Raw genomic sequence first — 20,473 nt, forward strand, 5'->3', positions numbered from 1 at the left:
ATTATTTGGGAGAACTAACCCTTTAAAGGCACAATATGTAATGTTTCAGCATTAAAAATATAAAAGATCACTATATCTATGTTATATATTTTTTAAAGTTGTGTGTTTACATTATCCCGACAGTTCCAATTAACTTCTAAATCCAGAGAAATTTATATTTTAATTCGAAGACACGGACCGTGTCTTTATTTCCGTTATGTCGCCAGTCTTTCACGTCATATCCACGTTTGCGTCTTGCTTCCTGCGGAACTCGGCGGAACCGCCAAACTCAAAGAGGAACACTGACTGACAGTATAAGGGGAACCCCCGTATAAAAAAGTCTGTATGATAATGGATCATGACTACTCTTTGCCTGCACGTTTTGCCAGCTCAACAAAGCGCAAACGTACGGGTGAAAAAAAATGACCCGAGAAGATTTTGGGACAGTAGAAGAAGCAAGAGACGTGTAAACCTTGGAGAAGCCTTTGAAAGATGGCGAAATCTTCGTGACAAGCTCGGACTGCAGAGAGATGCTGATCTCGCTTGCGTTTTAATAAACAGGTCATTTAAGTAACCATTCAGCTAACATAATAATCATATAATCATAACATGCTGTATGTTTGCATATTGCATAGCGATCTTGACCACATTGAGACGCGTTTAGATGAATACGTATACATTTTGTATTGCATCGGCTTTTCAAACAGGCGGATTCTGTGTTTTTGGAGACTGAAACTGAGACTTTTTAAAACTGATTCAAAAGTATTTCTATCCGTATATTTGGTGACACGATGATGTCATGTGTAAAACGCAGATGGACGAGCTATTATTGGTTTTATATGTAGCTGGAGAAAGTAACGTTAGCTTCATAAGGTAATATGCCACTATCTTGGTCAATTAATATAAGCTGACAGTCACTTTTATCATATGTTAATACTAGCTACATATAATATTGATTTAATAATGATCTACTTATTCATATATCTCCGAGTTCCAAAATAAATGTTTATTAGAATGATTGATGAACGTGGGGAGCGACACAGCGCGTGTTCCAATGAACAACGTATAGCTGGTGCTGGTTCTCTCATTTACTGTTTTATGTTGGTAATGATAAACTAAATTGAAATGTATTTCCGTATTGAACAGTTGATATACAGAATGTTCGACAATCGCGGATGCCATGTCAACATATCTATAATTTGAGTAACTCAAATTATGATGCACGGTTAATATGTCAACATAGCCTACCAACTTATAGGTGTGTTGGCATAGCGACCGCCCGCACAACATTCTGTCTCACACATTAGCTAACGCTACTGATAAGTTTGTTAAGTAACGGTAGCTCGCTGCTATTTCATTAGATTGGCATTACATAACGTGAAAAGCCGTAACTAAACTTAACAATAATAGAGATGTAATATAACAATTACCTTGTCAGTGAACATGTTTTCTGCTGGAGATGCCAGATTCGCTGGTTGACAGTGACAATAATGACAACAACTCCCATGAGCCCACGCACTTTCCCGACGTCATTAAAGTACGTCTGTTGTTATTATTTTGAATGAGTGACCCCTAGTGGCCAAAAGTTGCATACTGCACGTTTAAGCTAAAGCTTCAAATAAGTTTGTTTCTTGTATAAGTTCAGTTTTGACCAGATCTCTTCACTAATCGTCTCTCCCTCACGTTCCTCTCGTTTTTATTCGTTGATGAAAATGACAGTAGATTTCCGTCATAGTTTTTGTCATCCAAAATACTATTCGTACGGGATTAGTATTATCTAGGGACCTCTGTGATTTAAAAATGACTCCCCCACATTTTTGGTTTGTTTACTCCCACACGAGTTTTGCGTGGCACATTCGCACGGGATAAGCAAAGCCTATGATTTTACTCTAATTTACTGACTTCTCCCGGATATTATGTCAAGTCTTGTAAATGTTTTTTTCGTTATAGATATAGCTGTATGAAATCATAAACAGGCTTCATATCATTTTGATTATTTTATAGTAATAAACATAATTTCGTTCAGTTAGAGAACAGACGACATGAACGGACAACTGAGCACAGACCGGCGGCAGGAGTCAGATTTCATTTATCATGAGTGAGAAGCTGACAATATACGGCTGAGGATTCAGGAACATTGCAACAAATTTTGATTTGGCTAGTTTAATTTGGGTAGTTTAAAGAATTTAATATGACCAAATTAAAACATTTTATTTGTATATTTAGTTGAACAACTTGGATCATAATTTTAGTGTCCCCTACTGAGCAAGCCAAGCCAAAGGCGACAGTGGCAAGGAACCAAAACTCCATCAGGGCATGATGGAGAAAAATAAACCTTGGGAGAAACCAGACTCAGTCGGGGTGCCAGTTCTCCTCTGGCCTATTATTAAACAGTGTATAATTATTACTCTGGCAAACTTGCAGGTCATAAATCATATTAGATAGGAATATTCAAAATGTTGGGTATCACGTAAGAGACGAGTTCATTTAGGATGGGGCGTTGATTTGAGGATTTGACGGGTTTATTGAGGATGACGTGCCGGTGAGGCCAATTTAGAGGAGACACCAATTGACACGGTCTCAGCAGACACTCCAGGATGAGCTGGTCATGTCCAGACGCAGGTCCACCATCCGATCCGGACACGGCCTGGATCCGGCCGACTGCAGTAAACCTCGGGATAAACAGAGAGACTAAAGCCCCTTTCACACTGCGATTCCGGCAAATACACGGATAATGTGACCCAGCATTTGTTCCCGGGCCGCTAGATTTGGTCCATTCACACTGCCAGTGAAATACCGTAATATGTGCGCTTTCACACGCAACCCGTAACGGTCCCGGGTCGAGTTGACACGTGACATCCGGATGTGATGTATAACGGCGAGCGATCTCCGCTTCAGCGTGGATAGTAAGGAGCTCCGTGGTCTCGACTTGTGTCCAGTTTGAGCTCATTTCTGCTTGTTTAATTTGAGTTTCTTTTGTATACGAACACTCTCTGCGTTTAAAACACCGACGAGCTCTTCTGGCACTGCAGGGTTGTGTTATTGAAGAAACAAGCTCTAGGAGTCGCACGATAACTACGCACACGTTGCGGCATTAGTTTCGGCTTTTGTTCACACAGCGCTCGTCCCGGGTCGAATCCCGCAATGTTACTAGGTCCCCGACCCGGGTTCAATTCGGTAATCAATCCCGGGACGTGGTTGCTTTCACACAGAAGGCGACCCGGCAATGCTCCGGGAATATTGCGGGTCTGACGTGCAGTGTGAAAGGGGCTTAACCACTCTTTTTATGATGTAACGAGTACATCAGGTGTTATGGGAAGTGTTCCCGATTCCGGCTGACCTAGTTAATGCAGCCTAACAATCAGTCAATTGATTTGAATAATGAAAGTTAAAAATGTTCTGTGTATGCCTATGTCTATGTGTTATATTAAACACACCATTCAAGCAATTTGCTCCCAAATTGATACTTATTCTAAAGTAAAAGTAGCCGAGCCGGCACACGGGAATTCATAACGGTGTGCATTATTACGGAGCCTCCATTCTTTGTGAAAGATAAAGATAAAAATGCGCACTGGAAGAAAAAAAAACCTTGCAAAAATATGACGATCCGCCTAATCCTGGCCAAATCACAGGGATGCTGATTCGCACAGGACTATTGTTATCACAGGACCTCGGTGTTGGGCGAAATATGGTTGGTCATTTGCGGGGGAATTTTTACTTTACAAATTATAGACATGGCCGATTCGCACGAGATTAAGATCACAGACATTCTCTGCAATTATTACAAATCACCAGAGGTCCCCAGATAATACGAATCCCGTGCGAATAGGGCTCAACACTGGTTTTTATTTAGTTATCGTCTCGTTTTCGTCTGTGAAAATAGGTCGTTGACGAATAAACTAACACTGTTCCTGATGTTGATTATGTGTGTGTTTCTCTCCGCAGACCATCAACGCCATGGACAACAAGATGAAGAGTCTGGAGCAGCGGATCGCTGAGCTCTCCGAGGCCAATAAACTGGCGGCCAACAGCAGCATTTACACACAGAAAAACATGTAAGAGCCCAAACATGATGTCAGAAACTGGCCCTGATGTGTAGCTAATCATTCAAAATCACACAGACTTTTTTTCTAAATCATTTAATACTGTCTGTCCCGCCGCTGGCCGTCTTGATGCATCAGTGAATCAAGCCAGTGGCTAAAACCATCCACTTCACGTTGTTTCTGTTAGTAGCATGAAACAAATCTGTTATTTAAATGATTAAACTACAGAGAGCGATCACAGAACACTCTTTATAATGTTCGCATCTGTCAATCACACACTTGTCCAAACAGAAGCTCTTACTGTATTCACGTCGATGTGAGAGAAAAAACGTCGCAAAGTTTACTCTCGCTCACAGCGCTCTCAACAACACGGTACAATAACACTTTAGGCTTGTTCGACTTCACCCAGCGATGCGCAGACCGATCGGCAGCTGACTTGAAGCACTGCATGCCGGTTAGAAATGTTGTCCGACTTGAGACAGCGCCGACAGCACGTGACTGTGACGTATGTCAACAAAGTACCGCGAGAGCGATTCGAGAGCAGCCGCTGATGCAGCCGCTGCAGATTCTCAAGGGGGACTGCAGGAGGCTGCACGAGCTCTGATGACGACACAGCTTATCCATGATTGGCCGATTCACCGCATGACAGCGATCACGTGTGTTTCGTGTTTATTCTAAAACCTTATGTTACACTAATGCTCACAAATCATTTATTTATAACAGTAAAACCTCTGTTCATGTAGTCGCGATGTTATATTGTCATGTTTATCAAACTAAAACTGATAAAAACCGTTGACATCACTACATTGATAGTTTAGGTTTATATGTTGAACTTTAATCTTGTCCAAATAGACGCTTTATTAAAGGGTCATGAAACCCCAAAACACTTTTTTTGAGATGTAAACAGATATGTATAGGCTGCACATCATTGAAAACACTAAGGGTACTCATTAATGGTATTCATATGTGAAAATAGTTATTTTTGCATTTTTCAGAGCGATTTCTGTCTTCCGGTTTGAAAAGCTTAGTCGGAGCAACGTCACAAATGCTGACGTCGGCGCGGCCTTTTCGGCCCAAGTATGGGCTGCTGGGCACATGCTGACGTCGACCGCTCCGAGCGATTCTCGATATATATTCATGACATGAAGCTTATTGAGTCCAATCCCTGCGCTGTAGTATGCATACAAGATAATTTAGTTAATATGCATGAGACAGTCACTTCTGTCAGGCTCGTCTTCCATCATTATTGTAGAGATATGGTGGGGAAGTTTTGGAAGCAGCGTGCGGAAAAGTCACGGAGGAAAGCTAGGCGTTGTGCTGATACGAAGTAACGTAAAGGGCGCCGAGCGAGCTGTAACCGGCGCCGGCTGTGGAAGCCTTTGCTACAAAGGCTCGGTAAAGTAAAATTCACCTGAGGAATCGCACGCCGAACCTGCAAGCGTTGACTATCTATGTCAGGAGTGCAAAATAACCAATCTGTAATCTGTAGGCTAATGAACAAAAGCCACGTCCTCTCCGTTTTATTTGTCGTCACAGCCATGCACTAAACCGCATGTGTTCGGGCTCTTAGTGAAACAGCGTGCTGCATATTTGGACAAATATAGATTTAGCTGCCGAGTGATAGACAGCGCGGATCGGCAGCGCGCGTCGCTCTGCTTCAGATGCGCGGTCGAGACTAGCCTCAAACACCTTCGCTTTTACCCCGATCTAGAATTACACATCTCTGTCACATCGCATGTTGGGTGGTTCACGTTCTCTTATCACGTCGGCGCGTTGTTCATCTTGCCAAACAGCGTGCATATTTGGACAAATATAGATTTATCACGTTTGCAAAATATTTCGTCATGCAGAATAACATTTATTTTCATTTCTCACTGAATTATGCTGGTTTGAAGAGCTGAATGATTTGCGATCTCTGCTGCACGCCATTCATAGCTCTCTCATTCGCTGTACTCATCCCTCATTTAATCTCACTGTGGTAAACAATGCCAACGTGAGCCAAGAACATGTCTCAGAACCGCTGTAACTGCTGCTGTTGGTATCGCTAGTCTTAATGCACCTACTGACACTCCCCTATTTATGCAAACTTTCCCTCTTTCCACACAATACCATCCCACCTTTTCACAGTCGACCACTCCCCTTTTAACAAGCTTTTTCAAATCGAAGGTGTGAAAAAACACCGCTGCAGCAGGGGGGTTTCATGACCCTTTAAGCAGTACATGAAGTGTTGAATGAAAATGTCATCTGAAACATCTGTGTATTTGAGAAATATTGCATTTATTTAACTTCAGCTGTGATAAAGTTTGCAAACGCAGCGCGAGCGTCACCAAGGGAAGCAGAAAGTGCCCGACTTCACGTCTCCGTTTGCAGCTCCTCCCCGGCTTCTCTCGCCGATCACATGCATCCAGCCGCAGCCGATGTCGAACACACCTTTTCTCAGCACTCACTAAACCACGCCCCCTATCTAAACCACACCCTCGCTAAACCACACCCATCACTAAACCACGCCCCTATATAAACCACACCCCTCACTAAACCTTGCCCCCTCCGCCACATAATCTCATTTCAAATGCAAAGATGTCAGCCAATCACAACCCTTTTTACAGAAGTCTCACAGCAGACACGCCCCTTGAAACAGAGCATTCAAGCCAGAGAGCTAATATCAGTATAGAAAAAAGGCCTTTTATTTCTACATGATATTTTTTGATGTAAAAACCATACTAACAATATAAGTACACTTTAAGAAACATTATAAAATAATACTAAAAATCCATGCCATGGGACCTTGAAATCAAGTGCTTTAGATTTTATGGGTGAAGGAGGAATAGCAATATTTGAGGTTTTGCCATTTAGCCGAACAAAAACCGTTTAGTGGTTTTGAGAAACACCACCCAGGAGAAGCAGCAATGATTCTCCAGATGAGTTTATTAAAGGAGAAATCTAATTCACTCCTTGTCCTGGAAATCAAGGCACATCTTAAATCCTCAATCCCATTTGATCCGCCAGTAAACTACCGTGTGTGCTGGTGTTTTTCTCAGGAAAGCGCAGGAGGAGATGATCTCAGAGCTGCGGCAGCAGAAGTTTTACCTGGAGTCTCAGGCGGGAAAACTAGAAGCTCAGAACGCCAAACTGGAGGAACATCTGGAGAAGATGAGCCAACAGGAGCAGAGCCGGAAGAGCCGCATTCTGGAGCTGGAGACCAGACTTAGAGAGGTGAGCGGGGATCCACTCCACACACTTAAACGGGTGATGAATTGAGAAATCAACTTGAAATCGACAGCTTTTGATGTATAAAATGTCATGGTAATATAAGAATATCCTGTAAGTTTCAGAGCTGAAAACTTCCTTGTTAGTCAAAGAAAAGCTTTTATAGACACCAGGACCAGAAAATGATCATGTGCTTCATCCTTACGCGACGGAACCTACCTCTACAGAATAATAAGCACTTGTAATTCAGTAGCCCCGCCCACCTACTAGTCTAATTCAGTAGCCCCGCCCACCGACTGGTGTATTTCAGTAGCCCCGCCCACCGACTGGTCTAATTCAGTAGCCCCGCCCACTGACTGGTGTGATTCAGTAGCCCCGCCCACCGACTTGTGGAGCAGTTCCGATCACACTAGCCAGCAGCAATAAACATGCTGAAGAAGATAGCAAGATATTGTGGAAGAACAGTTGCTGCATAAGCTTCCTTCGGATTCTAATATTTGGAATGTGTGAGACTTAATTTATTTTTAATAAAGTTCCAATTCCCGTGGGGAAGACCGTTTGTGTGTTCGCTTCATTTCACTGCGAATGCCGCTTTCAAAACTATCCCTCCCTTATGAGAAACTGACGGGAGCTGAAGCTCATTAAATATGCAAATCTTATTCAATCCTAGCTGTGGGCGTTTACTTCCAAGTCTCCTGTGACACGCCCATCAAAACCCAGCGTTCAGGAGAGAGCCTCAAAACCAGTGTAGAAAATAGACTATTAGTTATTAGTAAGGATGATTCTGAATCTAAAAACCTCACAAACATCATTAGATGACCTCAGACAACAGTATAAAAAATGTAAAAAGCCAGTTCATGACACCTTTAAAGTGGACCTCTTCTGCACACATGATCAAGCAGAGATGTGGGTGTGTGTGTGTTTCAGATGGGTCTAGAGCATGAGGAGCAGAAGCTGGAGATCAAGCGTCAGGTGACGGAGCTCACGCTGTCTCTGCAGGAGAGAGAGTCTCAGATCAGCGGCCTTCAGGCGGCTCGACACGCGCTGGAGAGCCAATTACAGCAAGCCAAGACTGAGCTGGAGGAGACGACGGCCGAGGCTGAGGAGGAGATTACAGCTCTGAGAGTGAGACACTGATGGAACATTATATCAGGCATCTGTAAACTCGAGCGCCAACCCCAAATAAACACATCTGAACCGGCTAATCAGTCTAACTAAAGCCTTAAAAGACACTCCCTGCGTCTCAATTCGCATAGTATCCATGCTAAATAGTATTCAAAAATAGAATTACCATATTTTCCGGACTATAAGTCACACTTTTTTCATGGTTTGGCTGCGAAAAGCTTTACTTATAGTCAGGTGCGACCTATCAAATATCAAATTTAATTAATTTTGACTGACAAGAATAATCATAGAGCTACATTTACAGCCGCGAGAGGGCGCTCTATGCTGCTCCTATTGCCTACCAATGAAGAAAACAACTGAAAACCGACAAACTCTTAACTGAAATATTAACTTAAAGACAACAACTGAGAAAGACTGAACACAAACACAATGCCCCTTCATAAAGAAAATCCTGTTCTGCAAATTACAAACTGCATGTAGTAAAATCAGCAGCCATCTGTGGACTCGTTCCTCCAGCTCTGGCCATCTTTCTCTCAGTCTGCGATTAGCTTTGTTTTCTTCATTACAGTTAAAGTAACGTCTGCTTTTCTCAAGTCCCTCACAAGCTTCTCACTCACTCCAAACTTTCCTTCTGGTGCTCGGTTATGCACAGCGAGCACTGCTTCTGCTCTAAAGCCACTTATAGTCCAGTGCGACTTATAGTCCAGTGCGGCTTATAGTCCAGTGCGGCTTATAGTCCAGTGCGGCTTATAGTCCAGTGCGGCTTATAGTCCAGTGCCACTTATAGTCCAGTGCCACTTATAGTCCAGTGCCACTTATAGTCCAGTGCCACTTATAGTCCAGTGCCACTTATAGTCCAGTGCCGCTTATAGTCCAGTGCCGCTTATAGTCCAGTGCCACTTATAGTCCAGTGCCACTTATAGTCCAGTGCCTCTTATATTCCAGTGCCACTTATAGTCCAGTGCCGCTTATAGTCCAGTGCCACTTATAGTCCAGTGCCACTTATAGTCCAGTGCCACTTATAGTCCAGTGCCACTTATAGTCCAGTGCCGCTTATAGTCCAGTGCCGCTTATAGTCCAGTGCCACTTATAGTCCAGTGCCACTTATAGTCCAGTGCCTCTTATAGTCCAGTGCCTCTTATATTCCAGTGCCACTTATAGTCCAGTGCCACTTATAGTCCAGTGCGGCTTATAGTCCAGTGCCGCTTATAGTCCAGTGCGGCTTATAGTCCAGTGCCACTTATAGTCCAGTGCCACTTATAGTCCAGTGCGGCTTATAGTCCAGTGCCACTTATAGTCCAGTGCCACTTATAGTCCAGTGCCACTTATAGTCCAGTGCGTCTTATAGTCCAGTGCGGCTTATAGTCCAGTGCGGCTTATAGTCCAGTGCCACTTATAGTCCAGTGCCACTTATAGTCCAGTGCCACTTATAGTCCAGTGCCACTTATAGTCCAGTGCCGCTTATAGTCCAGTGCCGCTTATAGTCCAGTGCCACTTATAGTCCAGTGCCACTTATAGTCCAGTGCCTCTTATATTCCAGTGCCACTTATAGTCCAGTGCCGCTTATAGTCCAGTGCCACTTATAGTCCAGTGCCACTTATAGTCCAGTGCCACTTATAGTCCAGTGCCACTTATAGTCCAGTGCCGCTTATAGTCCAGTGCCGCTTATAGTCCAGTGCCACTTATAGTCCAGTGCCACTTATAGTCCAGTGCCTCTTATAGTCCAGTGCCTCTTATATTCCAGTGCCACTTATAGTCCAGTGCCACTTATAGTCCAGTGCGGCTTATAGTCCAGTGCCGCTTATAGTCCAGTGCGGCTTATAGTCCAGTGCGGCTTATAGTCCAGTGCCTCTTATAGTCCAGTGCCGCTTATAGTCCAGTGCCACTTATAGTCCAGTGCCACTTATAGTCCAGTGCTGCTTATAGTCCAGTGCCACTTATAGTCCAGTGCCACTTATAGTCCAGTGCCACTTATAGTCCAGTGCCACCTATAGTCCAGTGCCGCTTATAGTACAGTGCCACTTATAGTCCAGTGCCGCTTATAGTACAGTGCCACTTATAGTCCAGTGCCACCTATAGTCCAGTGCCACTTATAGTCCAGTGCTGCTTATAGTCCAGTGCCGCTTATAGTCCAGTGCTGCTTATAGTCCAGTGCCACTTATAGTCCAGTGCCACTTATAGTCCAGTGCCACTTATAGTCCAGTGCCACCTATAGTCCAGTGCCGCTTATAGTACAGTGCCACTTATAGTCCAGTGCCGCTTATAGTCCAGTGCCACCTATAGTCCAGTGCCACCTATAGTCCAGTGCCACTTATAGTCCAGTGCTGCTTATAGTCCAGTGCCGCTTATAGTCCAGTGCCACTTATAGTCCAGTGCCACTTATAGTCCAGTGCCTCTTATATTCCAGTGCCACTTATAGTCCAGTGCCTCTTATAGTCCAGTGCCTCTTATATTCCAGTGCCACTTATAGTCCAGTGCCACTTATAGTCCAGTGCGGCTTATAGTCCAGTGCCGCTTATAGTCCAGTGCGGCTTATAGTCCAGTGCGGCTTATAGTCCAGTGCCTCTTATAGTCCAGTGCCGCTTATAGTCCAGTGCCACTTATAGTCCAGTGCCACTTATAGTCCAGTGCCACTTATAGTCCAGTGCGGCTTATAGTCCAGTGCCGCTTATAGTCCAGTGCCGCTTATAGTCCAGTGCCACTTATAGTCCAGTGCCACTTATAGTCCAGTGCCTCTTATAGTCCAGTGCCTCTTATAGTCCAGTGCCGCTTATAGTCCAGTGCCACTTATAGTCCAGTGCCACTTATAGTCCAGTGCCGCTTATAGTCCAGTGCGGCTTATAGTCCAGTGCGGCTTATAGTCCAGTGCCTCTTATAGTCCAGTGCCACTTATAGTCCAGTGCCACTTATAGTCCAGTGCCACTTATAGTCCAGTGCCACTTATAGTCCAGTGCCACTTATAGTCCAGTGCCTCTTATATTCCAGTGCCACTTATAGTCCAGTGCCTCTTATAGTCCAGTGCCTCTTATATTCCAGTGCCACTTATAGTCCAGTGCCACTTATAGTCCAGTGCGGCTTATAGTCCAGTGCCGCTTATAGTCCAGTGCGGCTTATAGTCCAGTGCGGCTTATAGTCCAGTGCCTCTTATAGTCCAGTGCCGCTTATAGTCCAGTGCCACTTATAGTCCAGTGCCACTTATAGTCCAGTGCCACTTATAGTCCAGTGCGGCTTATAGTCCAGTGCCGCTTATAGTCCAGTGCGGCTTATAGTCCAGTGCCACTTATAGTCCAGTGCGGTTTATAGTCCAGTGCCACTTATAGTCCAGTGCCACTTATAGTCCAGTGCGGCTTATAGTCCAGTGCGGTTTATAGTCCAGTGCCACTTATAGTCCAGTGCGGTTTATAGTCCAGTGCCACTTATAGTCCAGTGCTGCTTATAGTCCAGTGCCGCTTATAGTCCAGTGCTGCTTATAGTCCAGTGCCACTTATAGTCCAGTGCGGCTTATAGTCCAGTGCCGCTTATAGTCCAGTGCGGCTTATAGTCCAGTGCCACTTATAGTCCAGTGCGGTTTATAGTCCAGTGCCGCTTATAGTCCAGTGCCACTTATAGTCCAGTGCGGCTTATAGTCCAGTGCCGCTTATAGTCCAGTGCGGCTTATAGTCCAGTGCCGCTTATAGTCCAGTGCCACTTATAGTCCAGTGCTGCTTATAGTCCAGTGCCGCTTATAGTCCAGTGCGGCTTATAGTCCAGTGCGGCTTATAGTCCAGTGCGGTTTATAGTCCAGTGCGGTTTATAGTCCAGTGCCACTTATAGTCCAGTGCCACTTATAGTCCAGTGCGGTTTATAGTCCAGTGCCACTTATAGTCCAGTGCGGTTTATAGTCCAGTGCCACTTATAGTCCAGTGCCGCTTATAGTCCAGTGCGGCTTATAGTCCAGTGCGGCTTATAGTCCAGTGCGGCTTATAGTCCAGTGCGGCTTATAGTCCAGTGCGGCTTAAAGTCCAGTGCGGCTTATAGTCCAGTGCCGCTTATAGTCCAGTGCCGCTTATAGTCCAGTGCCGCTTATAGTCCAATGCGGTTTAAAGTCCAGTCCCTCACAAGCTTCAAACTTTCTTTCTTCTGCTCGGTTATTTACAGCTAGCCCTGCTGCTGCCCTAAAGCCACTTATAGTCCAGTGCCACTTATATATGTTTGTTTCCTCTTCATGATGCATTATTTGACTGATGCGACTTATACTCCGGAGCGACTGACTTATAGTCCGGAAAATACGGTCCCAAATATAAGGTAGAAAAGAGTATGCCAAAGATACCCAGATGGTTTACTATTCCCGGTCAGAATTCGAAGTACAGATCGATGCACACTCTTAACGGCTGATATTGTCCACAACCCAATATATTTGACTGACTTTTTACTGAAGAAACAAAAACAGCCTAATTAATTGTAAAGGTCAAAGAGAGGGTGCACATTTGTTGTGACTTTTTTTGGGAAACCTAGACTAACATTTGAGTGACTTCAGTGTTAAACGTGTAAAATACGAGCGTTTGAGCAGATACAACACACTGGCATACACTGCAATACAGCACAGCATCTGATCATGTGTGTGCCTTTCTCCTTCAGGCCCACAGAGACGAGATTCAGCACAAGTTTGATGCGCTGAGGGACAGCTGTTCGGTAAGTGTGTGCTTTCTGATTTCCCACAATCCCCTGTGCTTGAGGATCTTCAGGGATTGGGTAAAGGTTAAGAGAGAAAATATTGATTAAAACAGCCGTCGGTATCTTCTTCTCTCGGCCGTCACACAACAAAGGAATCGATAATGCCTCATTTATCCTTGATCACAGACCCCAGATCAGCAAATTCACTCGCCCCACCCTCTAAATCTAATGGCTTTCATAGTTTAACATCAGACCTCCGGTCAAAAATGACCCAAAATGTACATTTCAAGGCTTCGATCACTTTTGGCTGAAGGAGCCAAGTATGACCCTTAAAGGTGCAGTGTGTAATATTTGACAGTAATGCAATGTAATATACTGTACTTTAGGGCTGCGCGTTATACCGGTACTGGAAATATACCCGGATATATTTTATCTCAAACGGTACAATTTCACGACTTTGCTCATTTCAGTATATGCTGCTGTTCTGAAGTTCACCGCTAGATGGCAGCGCGCTACACAAACTGAGGCGAACCCGGCAAATGTGATGACAAAATAGATGAACAAAATGGATAAATCAGTTGAATCTCACTTAAGATGCCCACAACGAATTAATAAAGAGAGGAGTAGAAGTGAAATTTGTAATGACTTTGCTTATAAAACTAATGAAGAACCATCAAACCTAGCCAAGCATCTGTCACTATTCTGACTTTAAAGGGGTCATATAATGGCATTATTTGTACAAGTTAATATGATTCTTTAGTGTCTAAATGAAAATTTTGTAATATACTTTAATTAAAAATTCTCATTAGTATTGTAAGAAAACACTCTTCACTCTACCTGGTCAAAAACAGCTCTGTTTTCAGCAAGCTGTTCTCGTGCATACAGCTTTAAATGCTAATGAGCTTTGCTCACCCCGCCCCTCTGTTCTGTGGGGCTCTCTCTCACACACACACACACACACACACGGAGTGTCGCCGTTGACAACAGTAGAGCCGAAAGAATGGCGACGCGAGTCTCTGAGGAGATCTGTGCAACTTTAGCAATATGAACCGGTGTCTGACAACGGGACAAGAGAACAGCTTCAACGAAATTCAACATTTAAGGCTAAACGGGTCTGAGTTGAAACGCTGCTGTCAATCAACAGTCGTGGGAGGGGTGTCGGGTCGTGGGACGTCACACGGCCGAACGGCTCGATTTGAGACAGGAGAAAACATATAAGGAGATTAAAAAAAACACTTGATGGATTTTTATCATTATAGGATAGTCCAGTAATGGCACGGCCAACACACATTTCCATACAATCAGCTTGTAAAAGTGCATGTACCATTATATGACCCCTTTAAGACTTCTTAAGAGATCGACAGGTCAGTGAATCATTCTAACCATTTCATTTAGACATTTATTTTCTTTTAACACTGAACAACACACATACATAGCCTAACGTAAGATCGAATATATCACCAGCTTTGGATAATCTATGGTACTGTATAGTATATGGTAACTGTGGCAACACTGGTTGTCAGTGATGATGATGATGATGTCTCTCTGTCTCAGGTGATCACAGACCTGGAGGAGCAGTTGACCCAGCTGACCCAGGAGAACGCCGAGCTGAACCGGCAGAACTTCTACCTGTCCAAACAGCTGGACGAGCTGACGCTGGAGAGCGAGGAGAGGCTGCAGCTCAGTCAGGACGTGGACCGTCTGCGCAGAGAAGTGGCCGACAGAGAGATGCACCTCAACAACCAGAAACAGGTGCGCCATCCTCCATATGAGCAGCACAAACTGGAGTCAATCCGGTTGTCTTTGCACTCACGGGTCCTTAAAAGTGGAGTCAAACTGAGCAAAAATATGCAATTTGGTGTAGATGCTGATATTTAACGTATATAACCGATTATAAGACGACCCTGAATATATGAAAAAATAATTTTATTAGAAAATTCTACTGATAATTTGTTGGAAAAAATACAATTTTAACACCATTCATTAAATATTTGGATTAATTTGTCACAAAATAAAGTGCACTCTGTCAATGAGTTTAGAAAGGAATGAATGAGTGACAAAAATGAATAACCTTTTCACAGAAATAAAATAATTATGTATGCATGTATGTAATTGTGGGACTGTGAAGATAGATGGAAAATAACCATCTGCTTTTAATCAAACACATCTGATATTACCGAACTGTGCGGTTGCAATAAGAACAGCAGTGCAAATGGGCCTTTATGCTGCACATTAAACTAATTCATAACTGTGAGGGCGTTTACATGCACGTTCTTAAAGGTACTATGTAGTATTTTTGCAGTAAAATATCCACAAACCACAAGGCCAGTGTTATATATTTTGTTCAGTTGAGTACCTACAATATCCCAAATGTTTCCAACTATTTGTAAATTGTGAGAAAATTGCTATTTTAACTAAGGACAGGGACGTTTCAGCACTGGGTTTGAGGGAGTCGCCTTTCAATTGCGTCATATCTGCGTTACCCTCGGTTTCGGCTTTTATTTGGCAGGAGCGCTTTACTCTTAGCAGTGTGAACAAGTGAACGCACGGAGAAACATCATAACATCGTTTTAAACACCTAAATGTATCTAATATGATAAACAGAGCTGCATTACCCTATACTCATGACCAGAAAAGCGAAAATAGTGCGGGCGGCCACCGACTGTGTCCTGTCCCGTCATAATAAAAGTCCCGGTGCTCGCGAGGCGTGTGTTTGTGTAACAATCGCTCCAGCGGCCGTGCTCAGCTCCACAACACTCGCTCCTGCTCTGCTTTACACTACAGTAACGTTAATAACTGTGTGTGTGCGTGTGTGTGTACAGAACATCGAGACCCTGAAGACCACATGCAGCATGCTGGAGGAGCAGGTGGTGGAGCTGGAGAGTCTGAATGATGAGCTCCTAGAGAAGGAGAGGCAGTGGGAGAACTGGAGATCGGCTCTGGAGGACGAGAAGAACCAGGCGGAGCGCAGGACCAGAGACATGCAGAGACTGCTGGACAATGAGAAGCAGAACAGGTAACGGGACGCTTTGAAGTCACCATCACATCAAAATAGAGGTTTTTTGGCTTTTAATATGGTTAGTCTTACTGTTATCTATAAGCTCCAAAACAATGACAAAAGTCACATTTATAAGATATTTAAATGCACTATATAGGGGATAGGGAACGATCAGACAGTGCTCTATATAGGGGATAGGGGACGATCAGATAGTGCTCTATATAGGGGATAGGGAACGATCAGACAGTGCTCTATATAGGGGATAGGGAACGATCAGACAGTGCTCTATATAGGGGATAGGGAACGATCAGACAGTGCTCTATATAGGGGATAGGGAACGATCAGACAGTGCTCTATATAGGGGATAGGGAACGATCAGACAGTGCACTATATAGGGGATAGGGGACGATCAGACAGTGCTCTATATAGGGGATAGGGAACGATCAGACAGTGCTCTATATAGGGGATAGGGAACGATCAGACAGTGCTCTATATAGGGGATAGGGAACGATCAGACAGTGCTCTATATAGGGGATAGGGAACGATCAGACAGTGCTCTATATAGGGGATAGGGAACGATCAGACAGTGCACTATATAGGAGATAGGGAACGATCAGACAGTGCTCTATATATAGGGGATAGGGGACGATCAGACAGTGCTCTATATAGGGGATAGGGAACGATCAGACAGTGCTCTATATAGGGGATAGGGAACGATCAGACAGTGCTCTATATAGGGGATAGGGAACGATCAGACAGTGCACTATATAGGGGATAGGGAACGATCAGACAGTGCACTATATAGGGGATAGGGAACGATCAGACAGTGCTCTATATAGGGGATAGGGAACGATCAGACAGTGCACTCTATAGGGGATAGGGAACGATCAGACAGTGCTCTATATAGGGGATAGGGAACGATCAGACAGTGCTCTATATAGGGGATAGGGAACGATCAGACAGTGCTCTATATAGGGGATAGGGAACGATCAGACAGTGCACTATATAGGGGATAGGGGACGATCAGACAGTGCTCTATATAGGGGATAGGGAACGATCAGACAGTGCTCTATATAGGGGATAGGGAACGATCAGACAGTGCACTATATAGGGGATAGGGGACGATCAGACAGTGCTCTATATAGGGGATAGGGAACGATCAGACAGTGCTCTATATAGGGGATAGGGGACGATCAGACAGTGCTCTATATAGGGGATAGGGAACGATCAGACAGTGCACTATATAGGGGATAGGGGACGATCAGACAGTGCTCTATATAGGGGATAGGGAACGATCAGACAGTGCTCTATATAGGGGATAGGGAACGATCCGACAGTGCACTATATAGGGGATAGGGGACGATCAGACAGTGCTCTATATAGGGGATAGGGAACGATCAGACAGTGCTCTATATAGGGGATAGGGAACGATCAGACAGTGCTCTATATAGGGGATAGGGAACGATCAGACTGTGCTCTATATAGGGGATAGGGAACGATCAGACAGTGCTCTATATAGGGGATAGGGAACGATCAGACAGTGCTCTATATAGGGGATAGGGGACGATCAGACAGTGCTCTATATAGGGGATAGGGAACGATCAGACAGTGCTCTATATAGGGGATAGGGAACGATCAGACAGTGCTCTATATAGGGGATAGGGAACGATCAGACAGTGCTCTATATAGGGGATAGGGGACGATCAGACAGTGCACTATATAGGGGATAGGGAACGATCAGACAGTGCACTATATAGGGGATAGGGGACGATCAGACAGTGCTCTATATAGGGGATAGGGAACGATCAGACAGTGCTCTATATAGGGGATAGGGAACGATCAGACAGTGCTCTATATAGGGGATAGGGAACGATCAGACAGTGCTCTATATAGGGGATAGGGGACGATCAGACAGTGCACTATATAGGGGATAGGGAACGATCAGACAGTGCTCTATATAGGGGATAGGGAACGATCAGACAGTGCTCTATATAGGGGATAGGGGACGATCAGACAGTGCTCTATATAGGGGATAGGGAACGATCAGACAGTGCACTATATAGGGGATAGGGAACGATCAGACAGTGCTCTATATAGGGGATAGGGAACGATCAGACAGTGCACTATAGGGAACGATCAGACAGTGCACTATATAGGGGATAGGGAACGATCAGACAGTGCTCTATATAGGGGATAGGGAACGATCAGACAGTGCTCTATATAGGGGATAGGGAACGATCAGACAGTGCTCTATATAGGGGATAGGGAACGATCAGACAGTGCTCTATATAGGGGATAGGGGACGATCAGACAGTGCTTTATATAGGGGATAGGGAACGATCAGACAGTGCTCTATATAGGGGATAGGGGACGATCAGACAGTGCTCTATATAGGGGATAGGGAACGATCAGACAGTGCACTATAGGGAACGATCAGACAGTGCTCTATATAGGGGATAGGGAACGATCAGACAGTGCTCTATATAGGGGATAGGGAACGATCAGACAGTGCTCTATATAGGGGATAGGGAACGATCAGACAGTGCACTATATAGGGGATAGGGAACGATCAGACAGTGCTCTATATAGGGGATAGGGAACGATCAGACAGTGCTCTATATAGGGGATAGGGAACGATCAGACAGTGCACTATATAGGGGATAGGGAACGATCAGACAGTGCTCTATATAGGGGATAGGGGACGATCAGACAGTGCTCTATATAGGGGATAGGGAACGATCAGACAGTGCACTATAGGGAACGATCAGACAGTGCTCTATATAGGGGATAGGGGATGATCAGACAGTGCTCTATATAGGGGATAGGGAACGTTTAGACAGTGCACTATAGGAAACGATCAGACAGTGCTCTATATAGGGGATAGGGAACGATCAGACAGTGCTCTATATAGGGGATAGGGAACGATCAGACAGTGCTCTATATAGGGGATAGGGGACGATCAGACAGTGCTCTATATAGGGGATAGGGAACGATCAGACAGTGCACTATAGGGAACGATCAGACAGTGCTCTATATAGGGGATAGGGAACGATCAGACAGTGCTCTATATAGGGGATAGGGAACGATCAGACAGTGCTCTATATAGGGGATAGGGAACGATCAGACAGTGCACTATATAGGGGATAGGGAACGATCAGACAGTGCTCTATATAGGGGATAGGGAACGATCAGACAGTGCTCTATATAGGGGATAGGGAACGATCAGACAGTGCTCTATATAGGGGATAGGGAACGATCAGACAGTGCACTATATAGGGGATAGGGAACGATCAGACAGTGCTCTATATAGGGGATAGGGGACGATCAGACAGTGCACTATAGGGAACGATCAGACAGTGCTCTATATAGGGGATAGGGGATGATCAGACAGTGCTCTATATAGGGGATAGGGAACGTTTAGACAGTGCACTATAGGAAACGATCAGACAGTGCTCTATATAGGGGATAGGGAACGTTTAGACAGTGCACTATAGGAAACGATCAGACAGTGCTCTATATAGGGGATAGGGAACGTTTAGACAGTGCACTATAGGAAACGATCAGACAGTGCTCTATATAGGGGATAGGGGATGATGGCTCTGGCCAAGCTGTGATATAAACTAAATGCTATTGGCCATTTTTTTAAAGGGAGGAGCTGTTTGATATGCCCCAACCCCCTGTCTTCCTGTTTCAGTGGAAATTAGTTTTTTTTTTTTTTTTAAATATGCGTATATTTAACTTGTATCACAAACCCCATTGCAGTGCAGCTCAAACTCGACAATTACTACAGTTTTCTCTCTCTGTGTGTGTGTGTGTGTGTGTGTTTGTGTGTGTGTGTGTGTGTGTGTTTTCGTGTTCCTCCAGGTTGCGAGCGGACCAGCGCAGTACAGAGTCTCGGCAGGCGGTTGAGCTGGCCGTACGGGAACACAAGGCCGAGATTGTGGCGTTGCAGCAGGCTCTGAAAGAGCAGAGACTGAAAGCAGAAAGTCTGTCTGATACTGTGAGTTACATAAACACACCCACAGCATTTCATCCTGGTTTGCTCCGGCCCTCCGTCTGCGATTATTAATATTCATGCCAATATGGAGTTTAACAAGCCACGATTAAGCACTACAGCTGATGGAGATTAATTAAACACTGAGGTGCACATGAACACGTCGCTGCGCATTAGCCGAACACTGTGAATAACAAAACCCTTCTGTTCCCTCAGATGTGTGTTTTTGGGAGCTGCTGTTGTGTGTTTATTGTGTTGTGGTGCTGTTTTCAGCTCAATGACCTGGAGAAGAAACATGCCATGTTGGAGATGAACGCAAGGAGCCTTCAGCAGAAGCTTGAGACTGAGAGAGAACTCAAACAGAGACTCATGGAAGAGGTGAAACACACAAACACACACACCTGTACTGTATATAGAGACCGGCCGCAGACTTTAATCAATCTCATTATAATTACAGACACTCTAAGATAATAT

At 44.5% G+C, this 20,473-nt stretch overlaps 1 protein-coding gene across 7 annotated transcripts in view; it reads left to right on the forward strand.

Moving 5' to 3' along the window:
* The window catches only part of cita (citron rho-interacting serine/threonine kinase a), a 196,765-nt gene that overhangs the window by 116,006 nt on the left and 60,286 nt on the right, over positions 1 to 20,473 (forward strand). For all 7 annotated transcript variants that reach the window (XM_067439785.1, XM_067439788.1, XM_067439786.1 and 4 more), the window contains 8 exons: positions 3,925 to 4,034; positions 7,061 to 7,235; positions 8,157 to 8,354; positions 12,972 to 13,025; positions 14,562 to 14,759; positions 15,830 to 16,023; positions 19,870 to 20,005; positions 20,273 to 20,377. In XM_067439785.1, the coding sequence (XP_067295886.1) occupies positions 3,925 to 4,034; positions 7,061 to 7,235; positions 8,157 to 8,354; positions 12,972 to 13,025; positions 14,562 to 14,759; positions 15,830 to 16,023; positions 19,870 to 20,005; positions 20,273 to 20,377 (1,170 nt within the window). The remainder of the gene's footprint in view (positions 1 to 3,924; positions 4,035 to 7,060; positions 7,236 to 8,156; positions 8,355 to 12,971; positions 13,026 to 14,561; positions 14,760 to 15,829; positions 16,024 to 19,869; positions 20,006 to 20,272; positions 20,378 to 20,473) is intronic.

This window comes from Pseudorasbora parva, chromosome 3, assembly GCF_024679245.1.
Source record: "Pseudorasbora parva isolate DD20220531a chromosome 3, ASM2467924v1, whole genome shotgun sequence".
NCBI lineage: Eukaryota > Metazoa > Chordata > Actinopteri > Cypriniformes > Gobionidae > Pseudorasbora > Pseudorasbora parva.